Here is a 25,427-nt window from a genome sequence, read left to right as displayed (position 1 = left end):
TTTTCACAGTGGCCTGACTTTCCCCCACTAGAATAAATTCGCAGAAGTGGAATTGTTAGCTGTTTTCAATGTTTGAGTTTCACACAGCTGAACTTCCCTGTGTGAAGTGTGACAGCTCGTCCTGTCACCAGCAGCCCATGAAAGTTGTTCCTCTATCCAAAGGGAGTACAGAGCCGCTCCAGGGCATATACTGCAGTCTATCTATCTACGGACACTCGGCACCCTGGACCCTGAAGATGCCCTCAGATAGCAATATTCTGCTGACACAGCCTGACTCCTTAGTCCTGAGCTGTAAACCAACAACGAAATGATAGTCTGTGCCAGGTGTCAGCTGTTTCTAATCTACCCCCATCCATTTGGACGGAAAACTAGCTTCAACACCCACAGGCTGTTTTTGCTCAACAAAATGCCATGTGGTAAAGGAAAACCTGTCTGTGGCTACAGTCTAATTTAGAGCAAATCTGTCAACAAACATGCTCCTGCCCATATCCCGTCCCCACCCCGGTGATGTTCCTACATCTTTCTAACCTCGGGGTCAAACCCCAGCCCACCTCTCCTGAAAGCTGAGACTGAACACTGGTTTATGCCTCGAGCTGTGGTGGCTGCAGGCTTGCAAGGGGACACCTAGGAGGAACTTACATAGAAATGAAAATGTAAGAAGTGGGCCAGCACGCTGGGGGCCACACCAGGGAAGGTGGCCAGGAGCGTCTGCAGGTAGATCTCCAGATCCTTCTCTCTCTTTTCCACCAAGCTTCTCGAGTTTTTCCCAATTATCTTTTTGGGCGGAAGTAGGTTTTTATCAATTTTCCTTTCTGCAACCAGCTGTAAGAAAACAGAAGCACGGTCAACCACAGACCAAGAGGTTCTGCAATGGTGCAGGACCAAGGCAAGCAGCCTGAGGACAGGAGCCTGTCACAACTTCCACAAACCGTCTTGGCAGCAGTGTCAGAATTAGTGACCAAACTAGTGCATCTGGAACTTGGCCTCATCAGAGTCAACTAGGATTAGAAATACCAGTACAATCCCAGACAAGGAGCTCCATCTGGAGACTGTGGAGACATTCAGAAAATACCTCCAGGCCTCTAAAAACCATCATCTTTTCCAAACCAGAATGGAAAAGAATTAGGGCGGTACTCTGTCTTTAAAACACTCATGTTGCAAATGACCCAGAGAAAGGCAGCTCTACCCAAAAACAAAGAAAGAAATGGAATCACAGCTGGATATTAAAGTATAGGCTCTGGAATAGCTACAGTCAGGTGAAATAAGTTCAAACCTGTTTCCTCCCCAGGAAACTAAACATTATAGGCATGGAGCCGGTTTTGCCCTAAATTTAATGTGTGGCACAATGGGAATTTGGCCTAAAAGCACCGCCCCCCCCCCCCCCCCCCCCAAGCCCTGAGACACAGATCCCCAGTTCTCAAGAGTTACCTTTTCGTGCAGATCATAGAAATCGCTGTAGCGGTGCTTGACTGTCCATTCATGGCTGCCAACAGTGACCTGGATGATGTAAACCTACAAGGGAAAACCAATAGTCCTTGCCCAGCCAGCAACAAGGAAAGCCTAGTTCTCCCCTCAGCAATAGCTGCAGGCCACCCAGACGGTCCCAGCACCCAGGCCAAAGCTAGGCTGCCCTTGCCTGTTAGCCTCCGCATCTGACCCTAAGCAGCAGGACCCCCTCTCAACCTCCTCCACAGTCCTAGCACTGGCTGGCAGGCACATGGAATCGATCTGTGGCTCTGTGCAACAGTGGGGAACAAAAAAGGTGACCATCCTATCAAGCCATCTCTTTAGTTTTGTTTTTTTTTTTTTACTTCCAGCCTCCAACCTGAGCTGCAGGCAAGGCCACCCTTCCAGGGGAGGCATAACAGGGTGGGGTCTGGAGGGACTAGCTTCTCCGCTGTATATTTTTCCAGGTGCCCCAACTATATCCTAGAAGCAAGTCCCTTCCCAAAGCTTTCAGCTGGTTCATGGCTATGATTTCCGTTGCTAAGCCAGGAGTCAAAGTACTAAGAAGTTGATGGGAGGGCGGGGGAAGAGCAGTGATGAACAATCAAATCCTAGCAGAAGGCAATATAGCTTAGCGGTTAAGGGAATGGGCCCTGGAGTCAAGGAAAACCTGAGTTCAAAACTCAGGTTCTGCCATTTCCCGGCTGTGGCTTATGTAAGTGACTGGGAGCCTAAATTCTCTCTGAGCCTCAGTTTTTCCACTTTAAAATCTGATAGGCTTAACAATCGAATAAAGTAATACACGTAAAATGCTTCGTACAAGGCGTGACATGTAGCAAATGTTCAACAAACGTAGGTGTGTTAATAATATTCAACTCAGCACAGCCAGAGACAAGCCGTAGGGTCAGCCTGGATCACCACCTCCCTGGTACCCATGCAGAGGAAGGCCTCAACCCCTCCGAATGAGAGCTTTTTGGAACTGCCGTCCCAGCTGAATGCTGCTTAGGGGTGATGGACAGCCAGCCATCCGCTCAGAGACCTTCACCCTCACCTGGAGAGGCCCTCTGGTCCCAGTGTCCTTCCCCTCTCTGCAGCATGCAGGGAAGGGGGAGGAGAAATAATCAACTCAGCTGAAGCCTCCAAGGAAGAGCAGCCATTTCTCTAGGACCGGCCTGTTGCTCCAGGATCCTCCCCCAGCCCCTCTTTCCAGCCTGGCAGCTTCCCTCTCCCTCCTGCTGCCCAGGAAAGGAAAAAGAGCCAGGGAAATGACCCTTAGGAGGAGGGTTAGGATGAGGCCCAAAGGGGTGGGGTGAAGGCAGGGCCAAAGCCCCCCACCCCCACCACTTCCCACCCTCAGGGAACAAAGAACCAGAGGCTGGGAGATGCTCAACACGCCCCCACCCCAAGACCAGTCCCTGCTGGGCAGCCTACCAGGTCCAGCAGCCTGGTGATCAACCCCATCCAGACCCAGAAAAGCCTTCCAACTCCATCACAGTCTGGAACTCCATTCCCCTTTTCTGTTCTCCACCTCCCCAGCCTTGATTGAAGTGTGTGGGCGGCTTGCTGCCCCGACAGCCACCGCCCCCCTCCCCTCCCGCCCCCCCCCCCCCCCCCCCCGCGCAAACCATGAAGACCCCTGAGGTTCCTGGGTCTTAACAGTTTCTGTCCAGAGTGACCATCTCAATTCCCCCGTGTCACGGCTCCACTCCTCCCCCATTCTGGTCAATGCCTGACCCCCTAGGGCCTCGGAGCTCCAGATCCCCCCGTCATTTTTAAAGCAAATCTCAATTGCGACCCCAACCCCCCGCCCCAAGATCAAGACCCCGCTCCCTCTTCTTCAGGGCCTGCAGGGACCCCCGAACCTTTCCCCTGATTACATCCATCTGAGACCCCTCCCCTCCTGGAGCCCCTGTCACGTCCTCCCAGGCCGGCGCCCTTCCAGGCCTAGAGGATCTACAAGGGCCTCCGCCTCATCTAGACTCCCGTCTTCCGCAGACCCCCTTTATCCCCAGATCCTCCCCAACCCTAACCTTTTCTGAAAATGTACCCATTCCCCAAGCTCCCTCCCTGGACCCAACCCGGGACCCTGTTTCCGGACATGCGGAACCGAACCCCGTTCCCCAGATTCCTCTCCTCGAAATCGGGGCCCCCGCTACCCCCCTCCTCACCGGTGGCGGGGCCCAGATACCCCCCCAATCCTCTCGACTCGGACTTCGGGTTCCAGTCGCTACCCCTAGTTATGGCGCTCGCGCCCCCTGCACACCGTATACGTGTCCACGAGCTCAGAGCCCACGACGCGCGCCTCCTTGACTGGCTCGGCCTCTCGCTCGGGCCCGAAGCAGCGCGCCGCCGCCGCCATATTCCGAGATCCGTTGCTGCAACCGCTGCCGCGGGTCGCAGACTGGCAGGAGCAAGGGGCGGGGTCGGCGTCCCACCCGCCCCCGTCCCACGCCGTGCCGCCATCTTGGCCCCGCCTCCTCCTAGCGCCCTCGCCCCGCCCCTCGCGTGTAATTGACAGCAGCCGCCAAAGGCACGCGTGCGCAAGCCGTAGAGGCCTGAGAGTTTGTATGCTTAGTGATCTTGTGTCTTGCGGTGCTCCCTGCAGCCTGGGAGAAGACATGCACTGGGCCGGGGACAGTCCTGTACATTGCCACTCGGTGCCCTGGAAGGGAGGACAGAAGATCCCGCACCTCCCGGGCAACCCAAAGCAAGTCATTGCACCACCTGGCCTCAGTTTCCCAGTCCTGAAAAGAGGCAGGCCAAACCTGGCTTTCAGGCTCATTCCCTGTAGGACACGAGAGGGTTGAAGGAGACATATGAGCTGTGCTTAGAGCCCGAGCTGGACAGAGGTTCTTAACCTCTCCAAGACTTGGAGAGCTGTTTTATCATATGAGGTTAATCAATGCAGTGCCCAGCACTCAAGGCCTGGAGCTTGTGTGGTTATCAAGTGGGGGTTCTGCATGTAGGTGGGAGGGATATGTGCTGGCCATCGAGTGCAAGACCCCCAGATGGTGCCCTACCAGAGCTCAGAAGGAGGGGATGGCAGACTGGCCCTGGACACAGAAACTACAGTGCTGGAATGGGAGAAGCACAGGTACAGAGAATCCTAACTGGGGAAGCCCCCAGACCCAGAAGAGGGAGATGGTAACCCAGCTGGAGGGGATAGTAGCACAGATAGGGCATCTGTGTTTATTGAATGACTAAGTGAAGCTTACTCAAGCCCAGAGCACTCCTTGGGGAGATGAGAGGTCTTGGGCATGGATCCTCTGACACTCCTGGCTGAAGGGGTCTGTACCACTCTGTACTAAGGTGGGTCAATAACTTCCTTCTCCAGTGGTATCTGGGTAGCTCAGTCGGTTAAGCCTCTGACTTCAGCTCAGGTCATGATCTCATGGTTTGTGGGTTTTAGCCCCTTGTCAGACTCTGTGCTAACAGCCTGGAGCCTGCTTTGGATTCTGTGTCTCACCTCTCTCTCTTTGCCCTTCCCCCACCTGTGTGCATGCCCCCCCCCAAAGTAAATAAATAAACTTTTTAAAAAACTAAAAAAAAAATAATACTTCCTTCTCCAACAGTTACACAGCACCATACTCTGAGCTTGGCTTTCAAAGCTTCTCTTGGCACAGCCTCTCCTTGCTTACTGCTGGCCAGCACCCCCCCCCCCCACCCCAACCCCCCCCAGCAGGTTTAACTTAAGCCAGGGACTGCCAAGTCGGTCATACCTTGAGCAAGTCACTAGTTCCTCCAGGAGCCTCAGTTTCCTCATCTGAAAAGTGGGAATAATATTGCCCACCTCTATAATCAGATAGGAGTTGAGTAACTGCGTATAGGAGCCTAGATTGGGGTCCACTACTTTGCAGCATCTGTCCTGTCTTCGGCTCATGTTTTCATTCATTCAAGAAACCTTTCCAGAGGGTCCCTTGGGGGGCATGGGGGACAGAGAGGGAAAGATGTGGTCCTTGCAGCCCTTCATCTGCTCCCTGCACTGGGCAGAGGACACAGGAACTCAAGCCGGCCTGAGATCACCAGGGCTGGGGGAGGGGGTGGAGGATACTGCAAGCAGGGGTGGGCTGGGCCAGCAGGAATGTGGTGGGGCAGGGCTATTTAAACCCAGGACTAGCTGGCAACGCCAGCAGCCTGCCCTGTGAGCCGCCAGCATGGATGACATCTACAAGGCTGCGGTGAGGGACTGGGCTGGGCAGGGCTGGGGTGGGTGGGCCCACTGGGGGCTCACTCAACTCAGGATGGGGGTGGGCACAAAGGTGGTAGAGACCCAGGAAAGGGCCCTGCACTTTCAGCCCAAGCCCTCAAGGGGACGGTGGATCTGGCATTCCAGTTCTAGGGTGTGGAAGGAGTGAGGGGTTCAGGGTCTGGAGAGAAGCTGTCAGGTGGGTGGAGGAGATCACAGCTTTTAGCATCATGTCTGCCCCCATCTCCAAGTGTCTGTAGTCTGTGTCACTGTCTTCCGGCCACATCTCCCTTCACTTGTGTCTGTGGTCTCTGGACCTTTGCCTTTTTTAGTCTTTTTCCATCTCTTTGTTCCTTCCAAGCTGTCCCTCCGAGTCTCTGCTGCTGTCTCCCTGTCCCCCCGACCCCTTCCTGCCCCTTACATTCTGCTTCTCACACTCATGATCCCCCACCTACCTCCAGTTCCTTGGATGGCTGAAGATGCTGTGGAGGGTGGGACAAGAGTTTGAGGAGGGGGCTGGAGAGCTGGAATCCTAAGCTGGAGAAGGGGCTTTGAAGTTTGAGGTAGACAGGGAAGCACTGGTCACAGGGGAGAGACAGGGAAAAGGGAATAGAAAACTGGGGCCCCAGCCCACATCAGGCCTGGCAGGCACAAGTCTCGGTGGTTTAGCCAGGGGTGAGGGCTGGAGAGTGGTCACCCCAAGTCCCTGCAGCATCCTGGGGTCACAGAGGGGTTTTAGATGCTAGTCCCTCCCAGGAGGGGGGTGTTGCTGACCTCCCCCTACCCCAGAGACAAGGACATTCGGCACAGACAGCTGTCCCCAAGGGAACCCTTCCCTCCACCCTGGTAGTGCAGCCCCCCTCCTGGGCAGGGAAGATCTACAGCTGGCTCTGGGGGCGGCCCTGCCTATCCCGCAGGAGTCCATGGATCTGGGGCGGGTAGCCCTCTACCCTGTGCCCATACAAGGCCTGGCGGGGCTGGGGACTAATTTTGGCTCCTGAGGCACCATCAGGCCAGGGGGCCAGATAACGCTGCCCCACCCCCTGCATGCCAGAGTCCCCAGAACAATCACCAGGTTTAACTTTGTCCCCCGTTAAAAATAGCCCAGTGGCTATCCCGGTCAGATTACTGTGGGTGGCTTTGCCCATCCCCACACTGGTTTTATTGTCCCAACCTGAGGGACAGCTGTCCCTCAGGCCACTCAGCTTGGGTTTCAGAAGGGGGGCCAAAAGGGCATTGAGTGAGTGGTCACTGACTATTGTTACTCAGGGTCACCTTGGCCCTGGAGGGGGCAACCCACCTGTCACCCTGGCCCTAAGCCCAGTCTTAGTGAGGCCAGCTGGGTCACCTCAGGGCTTCAGGGACAGGGAGGGAGGCCTGAGGACTGTGACCTGGGAATGGCCTGTCTATTCCTGGCTTCACTCTTCCTATCTGTGGAATGGGTTGGTTTCCTTAAAAGCAACGAAGGCCTGAGTCTGAGTCCTGAGACCTCTTTTCCTCTCTAGGTAGAACAGCTGACAGAAGAGCAGAAAAATGGTGAGTGCCCAAACATGTGTGGGGACAGCAGGGCTGGGCTGGGAGAGCATGAGGACCCCAGAGGCTGGGTCCCTCTCAGTGTGACCTCAGAGGTCTTGGGGGGAAATGGGCAAGTTGGCAGGTGGCCCCAGGGGTCTGGCCTTCTGGGGTCTTTGCTTCTGAGCCCTGGCCACTCTGCACTTCCCCCCTACCTTGGACACAGAGTTCAAGGCAGCCTTTGACATCTTCGTGCTGGGCGCTGAGGATGGCTGCATCAGCACCAAGGAGCTGGGCAAGGTGATGAGGATGCTGGGACAGAACCCCACGCCTGAGGAGCTGCAGGAGATGATTGACGAGGTGGATGAGGACGGTGAGCCCCTCTGTCCCCCCCGCCCCGCCCCAGGCTCCAGACCCATATCACCCTCCGGTTGCTGAGGACCTGAGTCCTGACTCCGCCACTTATTATTCTGTGCCCTTGAAGGAACTATTTTGCCTCTCTGAGCCTCAGTAATCTCATCTATGAAATGGGGATAACGACCACACTCGTCTCACAGGGTTGCTAAAAGGATGCAGCAACAATACTGGGGTCTAATGTTGAGACCATTGTAACCGTCCCTCACTAATGGCTGTGCTGCTAACCTTGTAGGCAGTGGCACCGTGGACTTTGATGAGTTCCTGGTCATGATGGTTCGGTGCATGAAGGATGACAGCAAAGGAAAGTCTGAGGAGGAGCTGTCAGACCTCTTCCGCATGTTTGACAAGTGAGTTCATGACGCTGGACCTCTGACCCTGAACCTAACAGAGCTGGGGAAAGGGGGACAGTTTGTGATGTCAAGGTCTCAGTCTCCCATTCTGTGCAATGGGGGAATGGGATGCCCCACCTCCCAGTGGCCCTGCCTTGCCTCTTGGGGTCATGGGTGGGGCTGCTTCTTCCCTTCATCTAGCCCCCACCATGAGCTCTCGAGGTCCCCTTCACCCTCTCCACCCCACTCCCCACCCCCCAGAAATGCTGATGGCTACATCGACCTGGATGAGCTGAAGGTGATGCTTCAAGCTACAGGTGAGACCATCACGGAAGATGACATTGAGGAGCTCATGAAGGATGGTGACAAGAACAACGATGGCCGCATTGACTATGACGGTGAGGGGCGGGGTGTGCTGAATCCCCGTTGCCCACACCCTGCCTAGCCCCCTTCTCTGACCGAGGCCTGTCTCTCTCTCCACAGAGTTCCTGGAGTTCATGAAGGGGGTGGAGTAGACACCAACCCTCTCCCAGAGCTGCCTGTGCTACCTGGCGACTCCAGCCGGACCCTGGGGTGGGGGTAAGGGACCAGGGTCCCCAGCATGTGAGCTTCGGTGTGTCCTTGGCCGACCGTGGGCCCTCACTGACTGCCTCCCCCAGCCCTATCCTAGGGAACTCAAATAAAGCCCTGCTCCCTGGAGGCCTGGTGTCTGGCTTTCATTTCCCTGGGGGGCTGTGGATGCTCCACCAGGGTCCACTGATGCTCTGATGACCACTTCCTGCTTTATCCCAGAGCCTGTGTTCTGCCCATCCCTGTACATAGGCTTCTGCCAGAGGGGTTAGATTAGATTAGAGATTACCATGTTCCATGGCCCGCTGACTCTTTTCTATGACTGTTGATGTCCAGATGATTCGGCATCTGGAATTGGTGGTGGCCTGGGAATCCACATTTAGCAGGCTCCTGGTGGCTGTGGCTCTGGTCAGCCAGTTGGCTGAGAGGTCCTGTGCTTGGAGAGAACAGGGTACCCTTCTAGGCCCTGGAGGCCACTCGGCACAGCAGCCCAGCTCCTTCTCGGCTCTGGTTGGGGAGAAGCAGGATGCCACATGGGCTCAGTAGGCTGTAGTACCAGTCCATGTGCCCGCTCGCTTGCATTTCGTGCTGGCAACACTGATTCCCTAGGACTGAGGGACACACCGTCTATTCTCTTTCCACTCACCCATCTGCCAGGTGAGGACCCCAGCACCCAGAGAGGCACAGGGACCTGCCAAGGTCATCCAGCGAGCCTGGCAGAGAGCAGAGCCACCTGGCTCCCAGGCCAGGGCTCTGTCTGATGAACCAGGTCCAGACGGGTATAATTTCCAGTTCTCCTGAGCCTCGGAGGCTCCAGCGACCCACTTTCCCTCCCTGACAGAATGGAAGTGTGAGACTTGGTGGCTCTCAGCTTAGTGGGGGCTAGGGCTGCAGCCAGAACATTGAGTGGCTGCAAGTGGCACTGGCCTTGGAGTGGGGGCCACAAGGACATGGAGGTATCAGCATGATGCTTGCAGGAGCGACAGCTGCCACGGTGTGTAGGCTCCATCCAGAATGCCAGCAGCTGTCCTTGTTCCGCCCCACCGCTCCGAGGCCTCTCCACATGTGCCCCAGCCTTAGCACTCCCCAGACAGGCCCAGCATTCCGGAGATGGTCTTGGAATTCTGGGGATTCCTCCAGTGGAGACCAGAGCCACAGGAGCTGCCTGGTCCCTGGGGAGGCCTGAGGGGAGATCTGAGGGGTCGCTTCAGGCCCACCCTTGGGAGCAGGAGAACTCAAGGACCTACACGTCCACCTAGGAATGACAACATCCCAGGAGAGCAGGTGGGGCCACAGTGGGCCCACCTGCCAGTGCGCCATTCCACAGTTTAAGCACATACCTACTTTATGCCTGGCATGGGCTGTATGCAACCCTCCAGAGGGAAGCCTTGTCCCTAATTTCATGAAATTTACCATCAACTTGGGAAGACAAAAGAAAGCAATGAGTGCAGTGAGGAGAGCAGTGTATGCTGGAATGGGGATTGTAGAGATGTGATGACCAGTGGTCCAGGAAGGCTTCCTGGAGGAAGTGCATTTCTGGTGGGACAATCACAGAAGAGATGAAGAGTCCTTTGTCCATGTCAAAGTTGAGATACCTCTGGGACAGGATGGTGGGGATGTCAAAGTGGGACTGGAGCTAAGTGAGAGGGCAGAAAGAGGACTATAAACTCAGGTGTCATCGGAGTAAGAAGGTAACAGAGATGCCCTGGTCCTGGATGAGGGCCCCGGGGAGAGAGTATAGAGAGAGGTGGCCCACAACTGGACACTGGACATCCCACATAGGTTGTCCAAGAGAGGAGATGCGGCCAGGGAGAGACCCTGGGTGAGTGAGGGGCTCAGGGGGGAGGGATGGGGGCATTGAAAGCGGCTGGTGACCCTGAGGTTAGGGAAATAGAGGCTCCTAAGGCCTTGGCCACCTGAACATGAGGGTTTCATTGGAGCAATGGGATGGGAGCCCAACTGGAGAGGATCAAAGGAGTGAGGCAAGGCAAAGGGGAGATGGTGAGCATGGACAGTACTGGTGAAGTCTTACAGGAAATGCACCGAAGCTGCAGGGAGATGTGGAGTCCAGGGACGCTCATTGAAGGAGGTGGGGCAGGGAATGATTGGGAAAAACCCAGTGAAGCTGGCAAAGGGTGATGCAAGACACAGAGGCAAGCCTACAGAAGGTTGGTGGCAACGTGTCTCTGGGGAGTGTTTTAAGGGTCTGCTTCTAAGTGCTGGGCCCCCTGGATCCAAGCTGGACAAGGAGACAGGGGCTGGAATGGAGGCAACTAAGAAAGAACCGTGGCAGTGGGGTTACTGAGTGCAGGAGAGGGTGCCCAGGGGAAGACATGTTCTGAACAGAGACGCCGAAGGTTACCTCCCTATTGGTGGTGAGCTGGAGGATGGGTGGCTGATGTGGGGGCAGGGGGAGGTGGTTGTCTGCGAGGAGAACCGGGGGGAGAGGGGGGCACCCAGGGGATGTGGGATGCTGTTGGGATTGGGAAAGAAGAGAGAAACTCCAAGAGTTAAGCTTTCTGTGAACAAAACAGGAGGATGGCTGGACCAGCTATCAAGAGGTTACATGTGGGTAGGGGGGTGGCTGGCTGTGCCTTAAAGAGAGGTCCAGAGTCAGGGGGAGCCTGTGCGATTGTCCCAATGTCTCTTCTAGAATGAGTTTGGTTGGGGAGGAACCAGAGGCATCCATTCCTTCCAGGCATGCTCACCCCAGAATTCTAGCTGGGAGAGGCCGGGTGGGCTATGGCCCTCCACATACCTACCTGGTGGCGCCTGATGTGTGAGCACGAACATCACACATGTATATGGCCACGGGCTCACAAGTTCCCATCAGCACGTGGCACTAAGCTCCCTACATGTATCACCTAATTTGACTGTTTTGCTGTATTCAGTCCTCTCCCTTTTTTCTGCACTGTGTGTCATCCTTTGCCTAGATAGTGCTTCCTCCATGAAGCCTCCCTTGATTTCTTGATCAGAATCAATTACCGGAGTCTCCTGCTGCCCTACCTTTTCATATTATGATTGTCTGGTTGCTGCCTGCTGCTCCAGGGTCTTTGGTTTCTGCTGAGTGGCCCCACTGCCAAAGCACAGGGCTTGACACGGTGGGCAGCTTTAGGACCTCCTGCAGTTCCCTCTTTGTCCAGTAGATGGCACAAGATGCTCGTGGCTGGGCCCATCGATCTGACCCTCAGAGTCTGTTTTCCAACTTACAGCCAGCAAGCATTGGCCTTCACAGAAGATCCTTACCCCCTTCCCTGACTGGGAAAATGAGGCCCAAAGAGGGAGAAGACCTGCCTGAGGCCATACAACAAGTTAACAGTAGACCTGGGGCTCCCAGCCCCCGCCACAGGCTGTTTTTCTGCAGTGTGGAGTGGCCTGCCCTGTGCATCCTGCTCCAATAGACCCGGGTCTCCCTGCAGCTGCAGCTGGGTGCCTAGCTAAACTGAGACCCCCAGGGTGAGCTGGCTGACTGAGGAGCTGTGGGCCTCCTGCCCACAGCTGGTGGCCACATGCTAAATGAGAGGCTATGTCCAACCCAATCTTCAGCCAGACGTTGGCCCCCAGCCCGGTTTTCAGGCTGAAACATCTCCCCAGGAAGATAGAGGCAGAGGGGCTCCAGCCTTCTGAGGGCTCATGACATAATCACCACCATGGCAGGCCCTGAACAAGCACACCTCACTGGTATAGAGCCTGTTACCCCCAAGGTGGCTGCTCCCTGCCCACGGAAGGAGGAGACTGAGGCCCAAAGAGGGAAAGGCTTTAGCCAAGTTTCTCCAAGGAGCCAGAGGCTGGGTGAGCTGACACTAGTCCCTGGCCTCCCTGAGAAATCCCTTGCCCAATGCCAGGAGGCATTGCATATGCCCTGGGAAGAGGCATATATGTATTATGGGGAGATGGAGACAGGGAGACAGGGTTCCAGGTCCCTGGGTCATTCTCATGCTGACTCTAGGAGCCAACCTGTTTCCCTTGCAGGGATGAGATGGGGGTGGGGGAGACAGGACCCCAGTACTCCAGGAGCCCCAGAAGATAAAGAGAGTCCCAGGAAGGGCCAGGGCTAAGCGGAGTCTGTTCTCAGCCTGCTGTGTGGCCTGAGCCAGGTCCTTCTCTTTCTAATGCCCCCAAGTTTCCTGACCACTATCTAAGGGCTCAGGCTCGTCCACCTGGGAGACCTAATTTGCAGGAGTTTCTAGAATCCTTGGAGCTCCAACTCCAGCTGAAGTTTGAAATCTTAGTGCCTAGAGCCTCAGATATGAGTAAAGGGCTCTGGGGTGGAGTACTGTGGGTGAGGGGGTACAGAGACAGGAGCTGCTGTGGGATGGGGGGCATAGGGAAGTCCCCTTACTTACCCCTACTCAACCCCTCAGCCTTCTGTCTCCCTTGTCTGGCTTCTGTGGCTCTCCTGCCCTGAACCGGTGCTCAGGCTAGAGGGAGTAAGGGTGTGAGCACCCTACCTCCACCTTCACCCCGAAGGGATCGTGTGTGTGTGTAGGGTCTGTGTGCAGAGGGGAACTCTGGGAAGAACCCACCACTCACCTGGTGACATTCTGGGCCGTGGAGCTCTGGTGGGCCTGGAGGGCTGAGGGACACAGCAATGGGAGAGTTCCCTAGCATGAAGTGGATCCTGTCCTCTGCCCCAGTGAGCTGGGATGGGGCCTGGAGACCAGACGGGGGGACAGGGCTGGGTGGAGGAGGCTGGGCTCATCTTTTGCCAACCCCAGATCTATGAAGTGTAGCCAGACTTCCAGCCCCCACCCAAAGCATGGAGTCCCTTGGGCTGGAATGACCCTCCCAGGCAACTTGGGCCCTGCCAAGGGAGCTGGGGAGCCAGGCCAGTGCTTCAGGGGGCTGGACCTTCCTGGTATCAGGGATCTGGGCCCAGAGTCAGTTTGTCTTTGTCATGGAGACTGTCACGGGCAATGGAAGGACAGGGAACAAAGAAGAGCCCAGCTAGACCTCTAGCCAGCCCACCAACCTCTGATCTCTGACCCCTGACCTCCCTTCCAGGCTATCTCTGGAGACTTGGGTTTGTGAACATTTTGTGTAAGCCGCCCACATCCCAGCTGGGAAAGAGTCTCCCCAATGGGGAGCCTGCCAATCTGACACAGAGGCATTAACCAGGCCAGCCCGGGTGGAGAGAGAGGCAGCAGGTGGATGGCAGGGGCCCCTCCCCCATCTCCTTCCCTCCTCCTCCCGCCTCCCTGGCCCTACAGGGGGTGGAGCCCCTGCCTTATAAGTGTCAGGCCTGGCGGCAACGGAGCAAACTACAACCAGCAGCGGACTGAGGGCGGCTCTGCTGGGCAGCGTGGTGCCCTCGGTTCCCCAGCATGGCCCCCTCGGCCTGGGCCATCTGCTGCATGCTGGGAGGACTCCTGCTCCTCGGGGGCAGCCCCAGCCCTGGCCCCAGCGTGCCTCGCCTGCGGCTCTCCTACCGAGGTAGGGGCAGTGCGCGCCCTGTTCATGTGCGCATTTGTGGGACCCTGGGACTCTGTGACATCCCCAGCTGGGGGGGCCCCAGCTAGCCCCGGGCAATCTCTTCTGCCAGCCGGAGGTCACTTCCACACAGCACAGACTGTGGGAAGGACTTCACGGAGATGGTTCTCCAGCTGAGTTGCCACCAGAGGCAGGAACTGGGGAGGAGGACCGGGGGCAGGGGCAGGTCCCAGGAGGGTGGAGGTGGGAGAAACAGAGACACAGAGGACAACCTGAGGGGGCTTCTGAGAAAAGGAGAGGGGCATGGAAACCCTGAGAGGCCTCCTTAGAGATGGGCAGGGAGAGATGGGGAGGGATGGAGAGGACAGGTCTGCAAGATCCTGAGGTGTACACTCAGCCTGGGCTCCTTGCCCGGGGTGGGCAGTGAGAAGCAGGGCAGCAGCCTGTGGTGGGGGCCCTCACCCTATCTCCACAGCCTTGCCCCCTCTGCCTCTTGCAGCCCACTTCACAGTGCTGGCCTTTGCTCCTCCCTCTCTGTCCCAGAGGCTCTTCACAGCCCAGCAGTGATTTCAGCCTCCTCTCTCTGCCCATCCTGGCCCGGTGGGGGGCGGGGGGCAGTCCTCAGCAGATCTAACCTGATATGCTGTGCTGTAGCTGGCACAGTCTGTGGAGAGGGTCCCCAGGAAAGGTCCCTGAGACATAGACTCTCCATGATTCTTCTTCTTGGGGAAACCAGAGGGGTGACCACCTTCCCCTGGGCACCCCAATCCAAGTGGAGAGACCCAGGCCTGCTCCGGGGACTGAGGGGGGAGACGTGGCTCCACTCTGGAGAGTGTAGCTGGGTCTGGGGGCAGAAGGTGGTCTTGCTCTGGGAGCTATGGTTTGGGGGGGAAAGTAAAAAAAATAAAGCCCAAATAGGGCAAATCCCCTCTAAAGTACTGTCAGTCATGGAAGGCTTCCTGGAAGAGGCTGTTGATGAGTTTGGGGGTGGAGTGGGTGCTGGGCTTGCCACCTTGGATGGGTATCCTCTGAGCAGGCACAGGATAGCCGGCCTTCCCAAGGGTAGCCAATGCTCATTCCCACCATATCCTTCTGCCTGCCCGCTTGACCACCTGTTACCTCCACCTCCCTAGCCAACCCCCAAGGACCTATTTCATGATCCTTGGCTCCTGGGGCCAGCATCCCCAGCCAGCCACCCCCAACCCCCCTGCGTCTGGGAAGGCAGTGTCTATGGAGGAGAAAGTCTTCCTTCATCACATCCCTGGATTAGAGCCTTGAGCTCTGCCTGGCCATACCTGACCTTTCCCATACCCAGGCCTTTGCCAGGTGTTCTCTCTGCTGGGAATGCTCTCCCCTGTCTGTCCGCTTGTCCCACTGAGTCAGTCTTGCACACCGCTCAGACTAACCCACCCTTCCTCCAGGCTCTTCCAGCACTTTGCTCAGCTTGCTACCGTAAGTTCTGACAGCGGGGCCAGCAGGGTCATCTTCCTTGGGGACTGGGTAGGGCACAGATAGGCCTGTGGGAAGGATATGTTAACTGAAGGATTAAGGGACCAAGGAATGGAGTGGTAGGAAGCAGGGCTCAGGGCCCCCCTGTCCCACCCACCCCCAGGAGGCAATTCTCAGAAGCGCTCCAGCGGGCCTATGGATGGAAACATTTTCCAGATGTGAGGGGGCGGGGGTGGTGAGGGGCGGTGAATGCACAGCTGGGACCCTCTACCTCCACATCTTAGCTGGAGAAGTGCGCTGAGCAGTAGGCACTGACTACACTTGCTCCCTCCTAGATCTCCTGTCTGCCAACCGTTCTGCTGTCTTTCTGGGTCCCCGGGGCTCCCTGGACCTTCGGGCCATGTACCTGGATGAGTACCGGGACCGCCTTTTTCTGGGGGGCCGTGATGCCATCTACTCTCTGCGGCTGGATCAGTCATGGCCGGATCCCCGGGAGGTGAGCTGGACTGACAGAGGGAAGGGTCTGTCTGAGAGCTAGGAGGCCAGATGGTGAAACTGAGGCTGTGAGGTCAGGAGTCAATTAGGCTGTGTTTCAGGTCCTGTGGCCACCACAGCCAGGACAGAAGGAGGAGTGTGTTCGCAAGGGAAGAGATCCTTTGGTGAGTGCTGTCAGAAGTGACTGACCCCCAGCCCTGACCAACACCCAGGTCTTGACCCCCAGGATAGCCTGTAGCCACTCCCCCAGGTGCTTACACTAGGGGCATTTGGAGCAGATCCTGAGGGCTCTTGAAGGTCTGTGAAGAATGTCATCCCCACCCTAGATCTCCAGAACTGATCAGCCAGGCAGGGCTGAGCCTTGGGGCCCAAGGAGATGGTAAAGACCCCTTCATCCCCTCCACCCTGCCCCTTCTCTCTGCTAGGTGGAGTGTGCCAATTTTGTGCGGGTCCTACAGCCCCACAACCGGACCCACCTACTGGCATGTGGCACTGGGGCCTTCCAGCCCACCTGTGCCCTCATCACGGTTGGGCATCGTGGGGAGGTGAGCCTGGGGCAGGCCCCACAAGGGACTGGGAAGCAGTGACATTTCCTCCCTGCTGTCTGAACGCTCCTCATTGAGCCTGGCTTGGGGCAGAGGGGTCAGGGGCCTGAAAGGGATCTTTGTGCCAGGCTGACCCCTTTGGCGAGGCCCTGAATGAGGGCGCCTTCTGCCCACCCCCACTCTCATCACTGCACGCGATGGCCACTTCCCCAGGCGGGGGGCTGGTGCTGTTTTCCTAGGTGACACCCTTCCCTCCCTTCCTCCCTCTCGGGCAGCACGTGCTCCACCTGGAGCCCAGCAGTGTGCAAAGTGGGCGGGGGCGGTGTCCACATGAGCCCAGCAGTCCCTTCGCCAGCACCTTTGTAGGTGGGTGATGCCCAGGCCTGGGCGGGCACAAGGAGGGGGGAGCCTGCCGATGTCCTTGGGAAGAAATGGGGCCAGCTATGGGGCCTGGCCCTCCTCCCTTGATTCTGCCCCACCCTCACCCAGGTGGGGAGCTGTACACGGGCCTCACGGCTGACTTCCTGGGGCGCGAGGCCATGATCTTCCGGACTGGGGGTCCCCGACCAGCTTTACGTTCTGACTCTGACCAGAACCTCCTTCACGGTGAGCCCAGGGTCTGCCCAGGGCAGGGCTGGCTGGGATCTGCCCCTGGCACCAGCAGGGAGGTAGGAGAGCTGGCACTGGAGTGGGGATGGCCCTACCCTACTCTACTCCCTGGGACCCCAGCCTCCCGTGGGGTCCCTGTGCCTCTTGCCCTCCACGCTGGGTTCAGCAACCTCCCCATCCTCCCCCATAAGGCGCCCCCCCCCCCAACCAGCTGCACCCTGTTACCTCCCAGACCCCCGGTTTGTGATGGCCGCCCGGATTGCCGACAACTCTGACCAGGATGATGACAAGGTGTACTTCTTCTTCTCGGAAACTGTGCCCTCGCCCGATGGTGGCCCAGGCCGTGTCACGGTCAGCCGCGTGGGCCGTGTCTGCGTGGTGAGAGCTGTGAAGAGGCGGTGAGGTTCAGATCCTCACCGCACCCCCTTCCTACGCCCATCCCCACCAGCGGCAGAGGGAAACTGAGGCAAGGGTGTGAAGCCAACATCCAAGCCTCTGCCTGCAAGGGTGAGGGTGGAGGAACAGGAGGGGGCCCCACCCCCTGGGGCTCAGGGCTGATTCTGGCCTTCCACCCCCAGAATGACGCCGGTGGCCAGCGAGTGCTGGTGAACAAATGGAGCACCTTTCTCAAGGCCAGGCTGGTGTGCTCAGTGCCTGGCCCTGGTGGTGCTGAGACCCACTTTGACCAGCTAGGTGAGGGCATGGCCGGAGGCAGGCCTGGGTGTGGGTGCGGAGGGCTCAGAGTCAGTGAGCGGGGGGGCATTGACTGTGGCCCTCTGTCTCCCAGAGGATGTGTTCCTGCTGTGGCCCAGCGCAGGGAAAACCCTTGAGGTGTACGCCCTGTTCAGCACAGTCAGGTGGGCACATGGGCCTCCCCTCACACCCCCACCCTTGGTTCCAGTCTCTGCACTCCTAGCGTCCTCTGCTGAGCCTCTGCTTGCGTGTCCCAACTTTACCGTGGGTCCCTGTCTCTATCTCCGACTCAATAACTCTGAGGCCCTGTGTCTATCTCCCTCTCTTTGTCTCTGCCTGGGTGTCCTCGTTTTTCAGTCTCTGTTGACTTCAGGCACCATCATCCTCTGTCCTGTCCATGGATAGGTTGCCCCCTCCCCACCTGTGACAGCCACCCTGGCCTGACTATCCCTGTCCGCCCTTGGCAGTGCTGTGTTCCAGGGCTTTGCCGTCTGTGTGTACCACATGGAGGATATCTGGGAGGTCTTCAGGGGACCCTTTGCCCACCAAGATGGTCCCCAGCACCAGTGGGGACCCTATGGGGGCAAGGTGCCCTTCCCTCGCCCTGGAGTGGTGAGTATCTGCCTGGAAGCCAGGCCAGGGAAGAGGGCTGAGCCGATACCAGAGGGACTGTACCTTGGGATGACCTTGTGGTTGAGCTGGGACTCCAGGGGAGCCAGGTGGGGTAAGGAGGGGAGCAGAGCCCTGCCACATTAAGGAGTCTCTGCTACAGCAAGAGCAGTCCCCCCAAGGTGGGCATGCCCAGCAGTGGGGCCTGGAAACAGGATGGGGTGGGGGACATGCGGCCCCAGGATGTTTCAGGTGCTCCCTTTGCTGCCGCTCACAGTGCCCCAGCAAGATGACAGCGCAGCCAGGACGACCCTTTGGCAGCACCAAGAACTACCCAGATGAGGTGCTGCAGTTTGCCCGAGCCCACCCACTTATGTTCTGGCCCGTGCGGCCACAGCAGGGCCGCCCTGTCCTTGTCAAAACGCACCTGGCCCAGCAGTTGCGCCAGATTGTGGTGGACCGCGTGGAGGCAGAGGACGGGACCTACGACGTCATCTTCCTGGGGACTGGTGGGTGGGCTGAGTGGGGTGGATGGGCTGGGGAGGTGTGTCTCTGGTTGGGGGGTGGGGCAAGCCACTCCTTCTTCTCCCACTAATCCTTCCCTCCTGCCCTGCCCCAGACTCAGGCTCTGTGCTCAAGGTCATCGCCCTCCAGGGTGGGGCCTCCACTGAGTCTGAGGAGGTGGTTTTGGAGGAACTCCAGGTGTTCAAGGTGAGTGGGGTCTTGGGAAAGGGGGAACTGATGGGAGGGGTCCCCTCCAGCTCCACTGCTGGGTCTAGGCCTGGCCACGGGGACAGAGGAGCAAAATACAAGGAGATAGGCCTGTCTTTACTGAACCTGCAGCCAGTGGGAAGTGCAAGTGAGACACTGGCTGCCGCAGGGCCTTGCTGGTGCGTTTATCTGGCTGTGGGGCCCAGAGAAAAGTCGGAGGGCCCAGGGAGGGGCGTCCAAGGTGATCACCCCTTGACAAAGCCCTGCTAGGCTCAAGCAACAGTGAGGGGGTGGCTGAGACCCCAAGTCCCCATGGGGTTCTGTTGGCCCCCCAACTACAGAGCGAGGCAGGGCATCACGTGCATGTGGGGGACTGCTGTGCTCCCAACATGGGATGGGTGATGTGGGACAGCTGCCTCATTGCTGGACAGCAGGGGTGTGGGAGGGGACACTGGAGCTTTGTGCTCCTTGGAGGCCAGCCAGGGTGAGGGGACCTTTCTAATAACCCGACGTCTGGGAAAGACCGTCTGGCCTTAGTTGCCAGGGAGCGCACTGACCCAGGCTGGGAGTCAGGTGGCTCCCATGCAGGGGCTGGAGGAGGCCGAAAGCAGGGATGCAGGGGAGGTCTGGCCCAACCCACCCATCCCTGAGACCCTGCTCCTTCCCCAGGTGCCGACACCCATCACTGAGATGGAGATCTCTGTCAAAAGGGTAAGAGCAGCTGCCATCCCTCCCTCCTTCTCCCTCTAACCCCTCACCTGAAGCTCTGAGCAAGGCCGCTTTCTGGAAGGTGCTGCAATAGGCCATGGGGATGCCTGATTAGGCCTTGCAACGAGGCTTGAGGGTCTGGCGGGGAGCTGAGACCTCACGCATGAAACCAGTGGGCAGTGGGAATCCTGAGTGAGACTGTGTTCAGATAAGGGGAGAGCCACAAAGGCCAGTCCCTCTGGGGAGACAGAAACATGCTTGGAAACAAAATCCGGAATTTTTTTATTGAAAAAAAATTTTTTAATGTTTCTTCTTTTTTTTTTTTTGAGAGAGAGAGAGAGAGAGAGAGAGAGAGAGACTGAGCATGGGTCAGGGAGAGGCAGAGAGAGAAGGAGACACAGAATCCAAAGCAGCTCCAGGCTGTCAGCACAGAGCCTGATGCGGGGCTCGAATACACAGACCTTGAGATCATGACCTGAGCCGAAGTTGGCCACTCAACCTACTGAGCCACCCAGGCACCCCCATAATTTAAATCAAATAGGGCAGAGCCACTTTTTAGAGGCCTGCTATGTCCTTTTGCAAGTGGCAAAATCTCCTCAAGTTATTCCGCCCCAGTTTATCTTTGGGTAAATCCCAACTTTTGTATTAGGATTGCTTGAGGCAGAGTGCACCTCTAAGGTCAGAGGCAAGTCAGGATAAAGGTTATTGAGGTTGAGGGCAAAAGTCAGCAGCAGGAAGGGCCTGGAGAAACCCCTTAGAGAAGAGCCCCCCGGGTCTGCCCCGTGCCTTCCTTCCGTGTCCTAGAACAGGATCTGGTGCATATCAGGTGGGTGATCAACATTTTTGGTTTCTGGGGATACATCCAAGAGGTTCTGGAAGACTGCCTGAAAATGGTGGGGGTCTCAGGAAGCCCAAGAGGGCCAAGAGCCTAGTTGCTTCTAGGTGGGGCCCAGGCTCACCTTGGCTCTGCTTGTGTCCCCCCCAGCAAATGCTGTACGTGGGCTCGAGGCTGGGCGTGGCTCGGCTGCAGCTGCACCACTGTGAAACCTACGGCAGTGCCTGTGCTGAGTGCTGCCTGGCCCGGGACCCATACTGTGCCTGGGACGGTGCCTCCTGTACCCGCTACCGGCCTGGCACCAGCAAGCGCCGGTTCCGCAGGCAGGACATCCGGCATGGCAACCCTGCCCTGCAGTGCCTGGGGGAGAGCCAGGAAGGTGAGTGGTGGCAGGCATGGGGGCCCCTCCTCACCCCTCTGGCCCGGGCTCAACCCCTGCAAAGTGTGGTCTCAGGCTGGTCCTGTTTTATTTAACACCCAGCCCTCAGTTTTCCTACATGTGCAGCTCTTGTCAGTATACTGGGGAAGGAAGGGTCTTTGGACAGAATGAATGGCTTGGGGATTGATGGAGACTTAGGTCCTTGTCACACTGGTGGGGGCCCTGGGGGCCCACAGTACTGAGCCGATCCCCCCTCCATCTCCCTCCAGACGAGGCTACAGGCCCCATGGCGGCCACCACAGTCTACGGCATGGAGCACAACAGCACCTTCCTGGAGTGCCTGCCCAAGTCTTCCCAGGCTGCTGTGCACTGGTTCTTGCAGAGGCCAGGGGGTCAGGGACCCGACCGGGTGAGCAAAGACCTTGCCTCCAACCTGCACATGTCCTGATCTCACATCCCTCCCTGACCCCAAGTCCTGATCTCTAGGAAGGGGCTCTAGGGGGAACCTGCCAAGGTCAACTGAAGAAGAGTGTGCATTAAGTGCCTGCAGTGCCTGGAAGGAGGTACCCCTCTTCCTGCCTCCAGGAATGCCCAGGCCAGACGTGGCTGCAACCCTTCCTGTGACAGAGAGCCCACTAACTCCCAGGCACTGAACTGAGCTCTGGGAGGTGGGTAGTAGAGATGGAAGAGAGTCTGGTCTAGTCAAGAAGCCCCCCAGGCTCACACATATGGCTCATCTTTGCAGGCCTCTCTTTCCCATGGGTTCTTGGTTCTCCTCTGCCCCAGGGTGGTGCCTAAACCACTGAAACTTGCACACACACACACACACACCCCTACACACATACCCACTGCCTAGCCCCACACTTCCTCCCTGGAGTCCAGCTGTCTGCCCAGGCCCTCTCCTCCCCCATCCGGAAAAGTCTGTCAACCCCAGAAATGGCCTCAGTCTGGGGCCTGATTAGGGTGTGGGTGGGGCAGGGTGAGGAACCATTCTCCAGCCTCTCTCAGGGGCAGAGAAGGGGAGGGAGTGCCTTGATTACAGGAGGGGCTCTCCTTCCAGCTTGGGAACTGGGGGAGGCCAGCTTTGGGCCAGCTGTTGGGCTAGGCACGATGAGCACACCCCCAGGGGGCCAGGCACAGGGAACAACAAGATGGTTACACAATACTTACCGCCCAGGCAGTCCCGCCTCAACGTACAGATGTTCAGACATCCAGGTGGGATCAGAGTAGCGCTCCTGCCTCCCGCACTGTGATGGGCACTCAGCCCACCCCTGGTTGGGGGACTGAACAGTGCAGACAAGGACAGGGGAGAGAGAGAGAGAGAGAGAGAGAGAGAGAGAGAGAGAGAGAAAGGAAAGTGGAGGGGACTTCTAGTCCTAGGGCTATGGGTATAGCCCTCCCTGAATAAAAACCCATAAATACCCCTCTGCCCACTCTATCCCCAGGGACTATGTGGCAGGGCTCCCAAAGGCCAAGGTAGGTGCCACAGAGCTCTGACTAGGGGAGAAACCAGTCAGTGAAATCTTTGAAAAGCCTCCTTTGCAGGCCCTGTCCTGGGTTATAGGAAGATGAGACCCTGCCTGCAATTGGCTCACAGTGCTGAGCCAGCCTGGGAAGGAGAGATGGGGAGGGGAAATGCTTAAGCACCAGGTCCTGAAATGCGAAGTTGGAAAAGCAGGGAGAGTAACTGATGTTGTGTGTGCCCTACTCCATGTCCCCCTCATCCCCTCCCCCACCTCCCACAGGTAAAGACAGATGAGAGAGTCCTGCAAACAGAGCAGGGGCTGCTGTTCCGCAGAGTCAGCCATCTGGATGCGGGCATCTACACCTGCAAGACACTGGAGCACGGCTTCTCCCAGACTGTGGTCCGCCTGGCTCTGGAGGTGATTGTGGCCACACAGCTCAACGGCCTGTTTCCTCGGGATCCAAGGCCAGAGGAGACCCCAGGCTGGGGAGGCCTGGCCTCCACCCCCTCCAAGGCCTGGTATAAGGACATCCTGCAGCTCATCGGCTTCGCCAACCTGCCCCGGGTGGACGAGTACTGTGAGCGCGTGTGGTGCCCTTCCAGGAGCCGGGGCAAACAGGCCAAGGGCAAGAGCTGGGCAGGGCTGGAGCTGGGCAAGAAGGTGAAGAGCCAGGGGCAGACAGAGCGCAATCGGACGCCCCGGGAGGTGGAGGCCACATAGAAGAGGGTGGAGGAGAGGGTGGTCGGGATGGACCAGGTGGCCCAGAAACCCCCAGAGTCTCCCACCCACCCAGCTAGGGCTAAGGGGAGGAGGGCAGCATGCCTGACTGCCTCTTAGAGGCGGGAGTCTCTGCCCCCCATACTTCTACCAGGCTGCCCACAGGAAAAGCTGGGGCTTGATGGAGGGCCCTGTGTCCAAGACCTGTTCCTGCCCCTCTGTGCTCTCAGTCCTAGGCTGGAGCCAGCACCCTCTGTCTGCTGCCAACCCCAGTGGGCCTGCTGTTTGTTTTCAGACATGGTCCCCAGAGCACATTTCCGGCTGTGCCTGGAGGTGAGAGGCCTGGGTGGTTCTTTCCCAGCCAGCAGAACAATGGCCATTCTGAATGACCCTTGGAATGGGCGTTTGGGTGCGTCTGAGGAGGTGTCTGGGCAAGGGGCCCTTAGGCAGCCAGAGGAGGATGGAAGTTGCCTCTATGCTAGCACCCATTAAGAGGACCTACTGTGAGTTGGGGCAGGGAAGGGGAGGGGCAGAGAAGGTGGAACAGCAAGCCCCTCCCCCCACTTGGGGTGGCTCCCTGCCACTGCCCACCACTTCTTCTCCATGACAGAGTCATAGAAGCATTGACAGCCAGAGCTCCCGGGCCCCTGGTCTGGGTCTCAGGCACTACTTCATAAACCAAGCAGTGTCTCTACAGCCTGACTTCTCTTCCCCAGACCCCAAGCTGCCAGGCCAGATTTCCTGGGATGCCCAGACCTCTGATGGGAGTCCCCCTCCCCACCATCAGGGGCTGCAAGCTGATGAAGGGAGAGGGTAGGTTCTAGGAGGATTCTAGGTTCTGTGGACTAGAGATGGGGAGAGGGGAGCAGGGGAAGTATGGGGCAGGAGGGGGGGGCTGTCTCTCACTGGGTGGTACAAGCATGCTCACAGCTGGGGAGGGAGGGAATGTGGCAGCTCCCCAAGCTACAGCTGGTGGGCAGGCACAGGCCCAGGGCTTTGCCAGGGCCACAGAGGGTTGAGACACTTCTGAGGTGGGGAGAGGGTGAGACCCCCCAGGATGGGCTATGGGACCCCAGGCAGGCATTCTCAAGAACCCAGGATAGCATCAATTAGCTCAGGAGCCACAGGGGAAACAAGATGTTTTCCCTCTGGGATCGTTGGTTTCTGTTAAATAATGGTTGGTTATAAATGGTTTCATTTATGAAGATTTTCTCTCTTAAGGGAAGAAAATAGAAGGAAAAAAAGCTGCTAAATCCTGCTTGTTCTTGGAGGTGACGCTCAGGTGGCCAGGATGCATTTTGTCTGGGTGTGTAGGGAGGTGTTTTTGCCAACAGCAGGGATGTGTTTCTTGGGCTGGGGAGCACAGAGGGGGAGGAGAAGGAGGACTAAATGAAAAGTCATTCCCAGACTGCATATGAGCAAGTTAATGACGCACAAAACTGACAGGAGGGGACAAGAGCATCAGGTTTGAGATTCCCTCCATGAGAAAAACTAAGATGAAGAAAGGAGGGGGAAAAACAGATAAAAAAGCAGGACAGGGTTTCCTGCTCCACTGAACTCAAACCCAGACTGTACATCTACATTGGATTTTACCTGAGTCACCCCACCACGCCCAGAGAACTGGGATCTAAAATAGGCCCCCTTTCCTCTTTGACTTCACAGTAAGTTAACCAGAGGCATGGAGATTAACCTTGGGAAGCCTCAGGTTTGGGGTTGCTGTGGCTGGGAAGTCAGCAGGTAAAAGCAAAGGAGAGGACTGTGGGGGTAGGGGGCTGGAGAAGGGCATGGAGGGGGAGGTAGAGGCCATGGAAGAGGGAGAGGAAAGAGCACAGAGCCCTGGGAATGGGTGTATAGAGCTGCAGCCCCTCTATCCCAGCAAAGTCAGGAAGAAATGACCAGCCAGGCTCTCAGTGGCCTCTAGGTTGGACCCAGGCATGGCTGGCTCCAGGCAGGGTTCTCTGGGGAAGTTACTCTAGATAATGGAGGAGGAGCTCAAAATCCTGAACAACGAACATCTGCACTTAGAAAATTAGGGACAGTTTCTGCCAACTCCCCACACCTCCCACCCCCATGGTACTGTGTGTTATTGACTCCTGGAAATGCTTCTATGTGTGAATTCTATTTTTATATTGGTATGTTGAGATCAGCCTTGTGGTTTTGTCTTCAGAGCACACTTCTTGTAATTACTATTGTTACTTTTATTGTCATGACTGCCTCTGTGCTTTGATGAGGATATGAGGTAGTCTACCGCATAGACCTATAAGGAAAGCGATGGAGTTAATATTTACATCACATAATTATATCATTATTGTATCTCTGTA

The 25,427-nt window shown here is 57.3% G+C and overlaps 3 protein-coding genes across 6 annotated transcripts in view; 2 read left to right on the top strand and 1 right to left on the bottom strand.

Moving 5' to 3' along the window:
- NISCH (nischarin) overlaps positions 1-3,816 on the bottom strand; it is a 33,020-nt gene extending 29,204 nt beyond the window's left edge. For both annotated transcript variants that reach the window (XM_019417107.2, XM_019417108.2), the window contains exons 1-3: positions 3,710-3,816; positions 1,429-1,512; positions 640-822 (exon numbers count right to left, since the gene is read on the bottom strand). In XM_019417107.2, the coding sequence (XP_019272652.1) occupies positions 640-822; positions 1,429-1,512; positions 3,710-3,805 (363 nt within the window). In that variant the 5' untranslated portion in view covers positions 3,806-3,816. The remainder of the gene's footprint in view (positions 1-639; positions 823-1,428; positions 1,513-3,709) is intronic.
- Positions 3,817-5,522: 1,706 nt separating this feature from the next.
- Positions 5,523-8,589, top strand: TNNC1 (troponin C1, slow skeletal and cardiac type). The gene is made up of 6 exons (XM_019417103.2): positions 5,523-5,624; positions 7,138-7,168; positions 7,371-7,517; positions 7,794-7,908; positions 8,152-8,288; positions 8,374-8,589. Exons 1-6 carry the CDS (start codon positions 5,601-5,603, stop codon positions 8,403-8,405), a joined length of 486 nt encoding a protein of 161 aa, XP_019272648.1. The 5' UTR covers positions 5,523-5,600; the 3' UTR covers positions 8,406-8,589.
- Positions 8,590-13,712: 5,123 nt separating this feature from the next.
- Positions 13,713-25,427, top strand: SEMA3G (semaphorin 3G). 3 transcript variants are annotated; one of them, XM_019417099.2, is made up of 16 exons: positions 13,713-13,893; positions 15,675-15,835; positions 15,936-15,998; positions 16,260-16,379; positions 16,655-16,745; positions 16,869-16,985; positions 17,221-17,366; positions 17,567-17,681; positions 17,776-17,845; positions 18,149-18,293; positions 18,568-18,799; positions 18,910-19,001; positions 19,671-19,712; positions 20,695-20,923; positions 21,193-21,332; positions 22,669-25,427. In XM_019417099.2, the coding sequence occupies exons 1-16, from the start codon at positions 13,785-13,787 to the stop codon at positions 23,107-23,109; spliced, it is 2,313 nt and encodes a 770-aa protein (XP_019272644.2). In that variant the 5' UTR covers positions 13,713-13,784; the 3' UTR covers positions 23,110-25,427. The 3 variants fall into 3 exon arrangements, with proteins under 3 accessions (XP_019272644.2, XP_019272645.2, XP_019272646.2); XM_019417100.2 differs by lacking the exon at positions 16,260-16,379; XM_019417101.2 differs by lacking the exons at positions 13,713-13,893; positions 16,655-16,745 and having other exon boundaries at positions 15,690-15,835.

This window comes from Panthera pardus, unplaced genomic scaffold, assembly GCF_024362965.1.
Source record: "Panthera pardus isolate Hobbes unplaced genomic scaffold, ASM2436296v1 HiC_scaffold_8, whole genome shotgun sequence".
Taxonomy (NCBI): Eukaryota; Metazoa; Chordata; class Mammalia; order Carnivora; family Felidae; genus Panthera; species Panthera pardus.
This window is presented reverse-complemented; position numbering and strand designations above follow the sequence as displayed.

Coding starts and splice junctions, on each gene's coding strand:
- SEMA3G (XM_019417099.2), top strand. CDS start 13,785: ATGGCCCCCTCGGCCTGGGCCATCTGCTGCATGCTGGGAGGACTCCTG. Junction 15,836..15,935: donor CATGGCCGGATCCCCGGGAG/GTGAGCTGGACT, acceptor GCTGTGTTTCAG/GTCCTGTGGCCACCACAGCC. Junction 17,367..17,566: donor GCGTGGGCCGTGTCTGCGTG/GTGAGAGCTGTG, acceptor TTCCACCCCCAG/AATGACGCCGGTGGCCAGCG.
- TNNC1 (XM_019417103.2), top strand. CDS start 5,601: ATGGATGACATCTACAAGGCTGCG. Junction 7,518..7,793: donor TGACGAGGTGGATGAGGACG/GTGAGCCCCTCT, acceptor CTAACCTTGTAG/GCAGTGGCACCGTGGACTTT. Junction 7,909..8,151: donor CTCTTCCGCATGTTTGACAA/GTGAGTTCATGA, acceptor CCCACCCCCCAG/AAATGCTGATGGCTACATCG.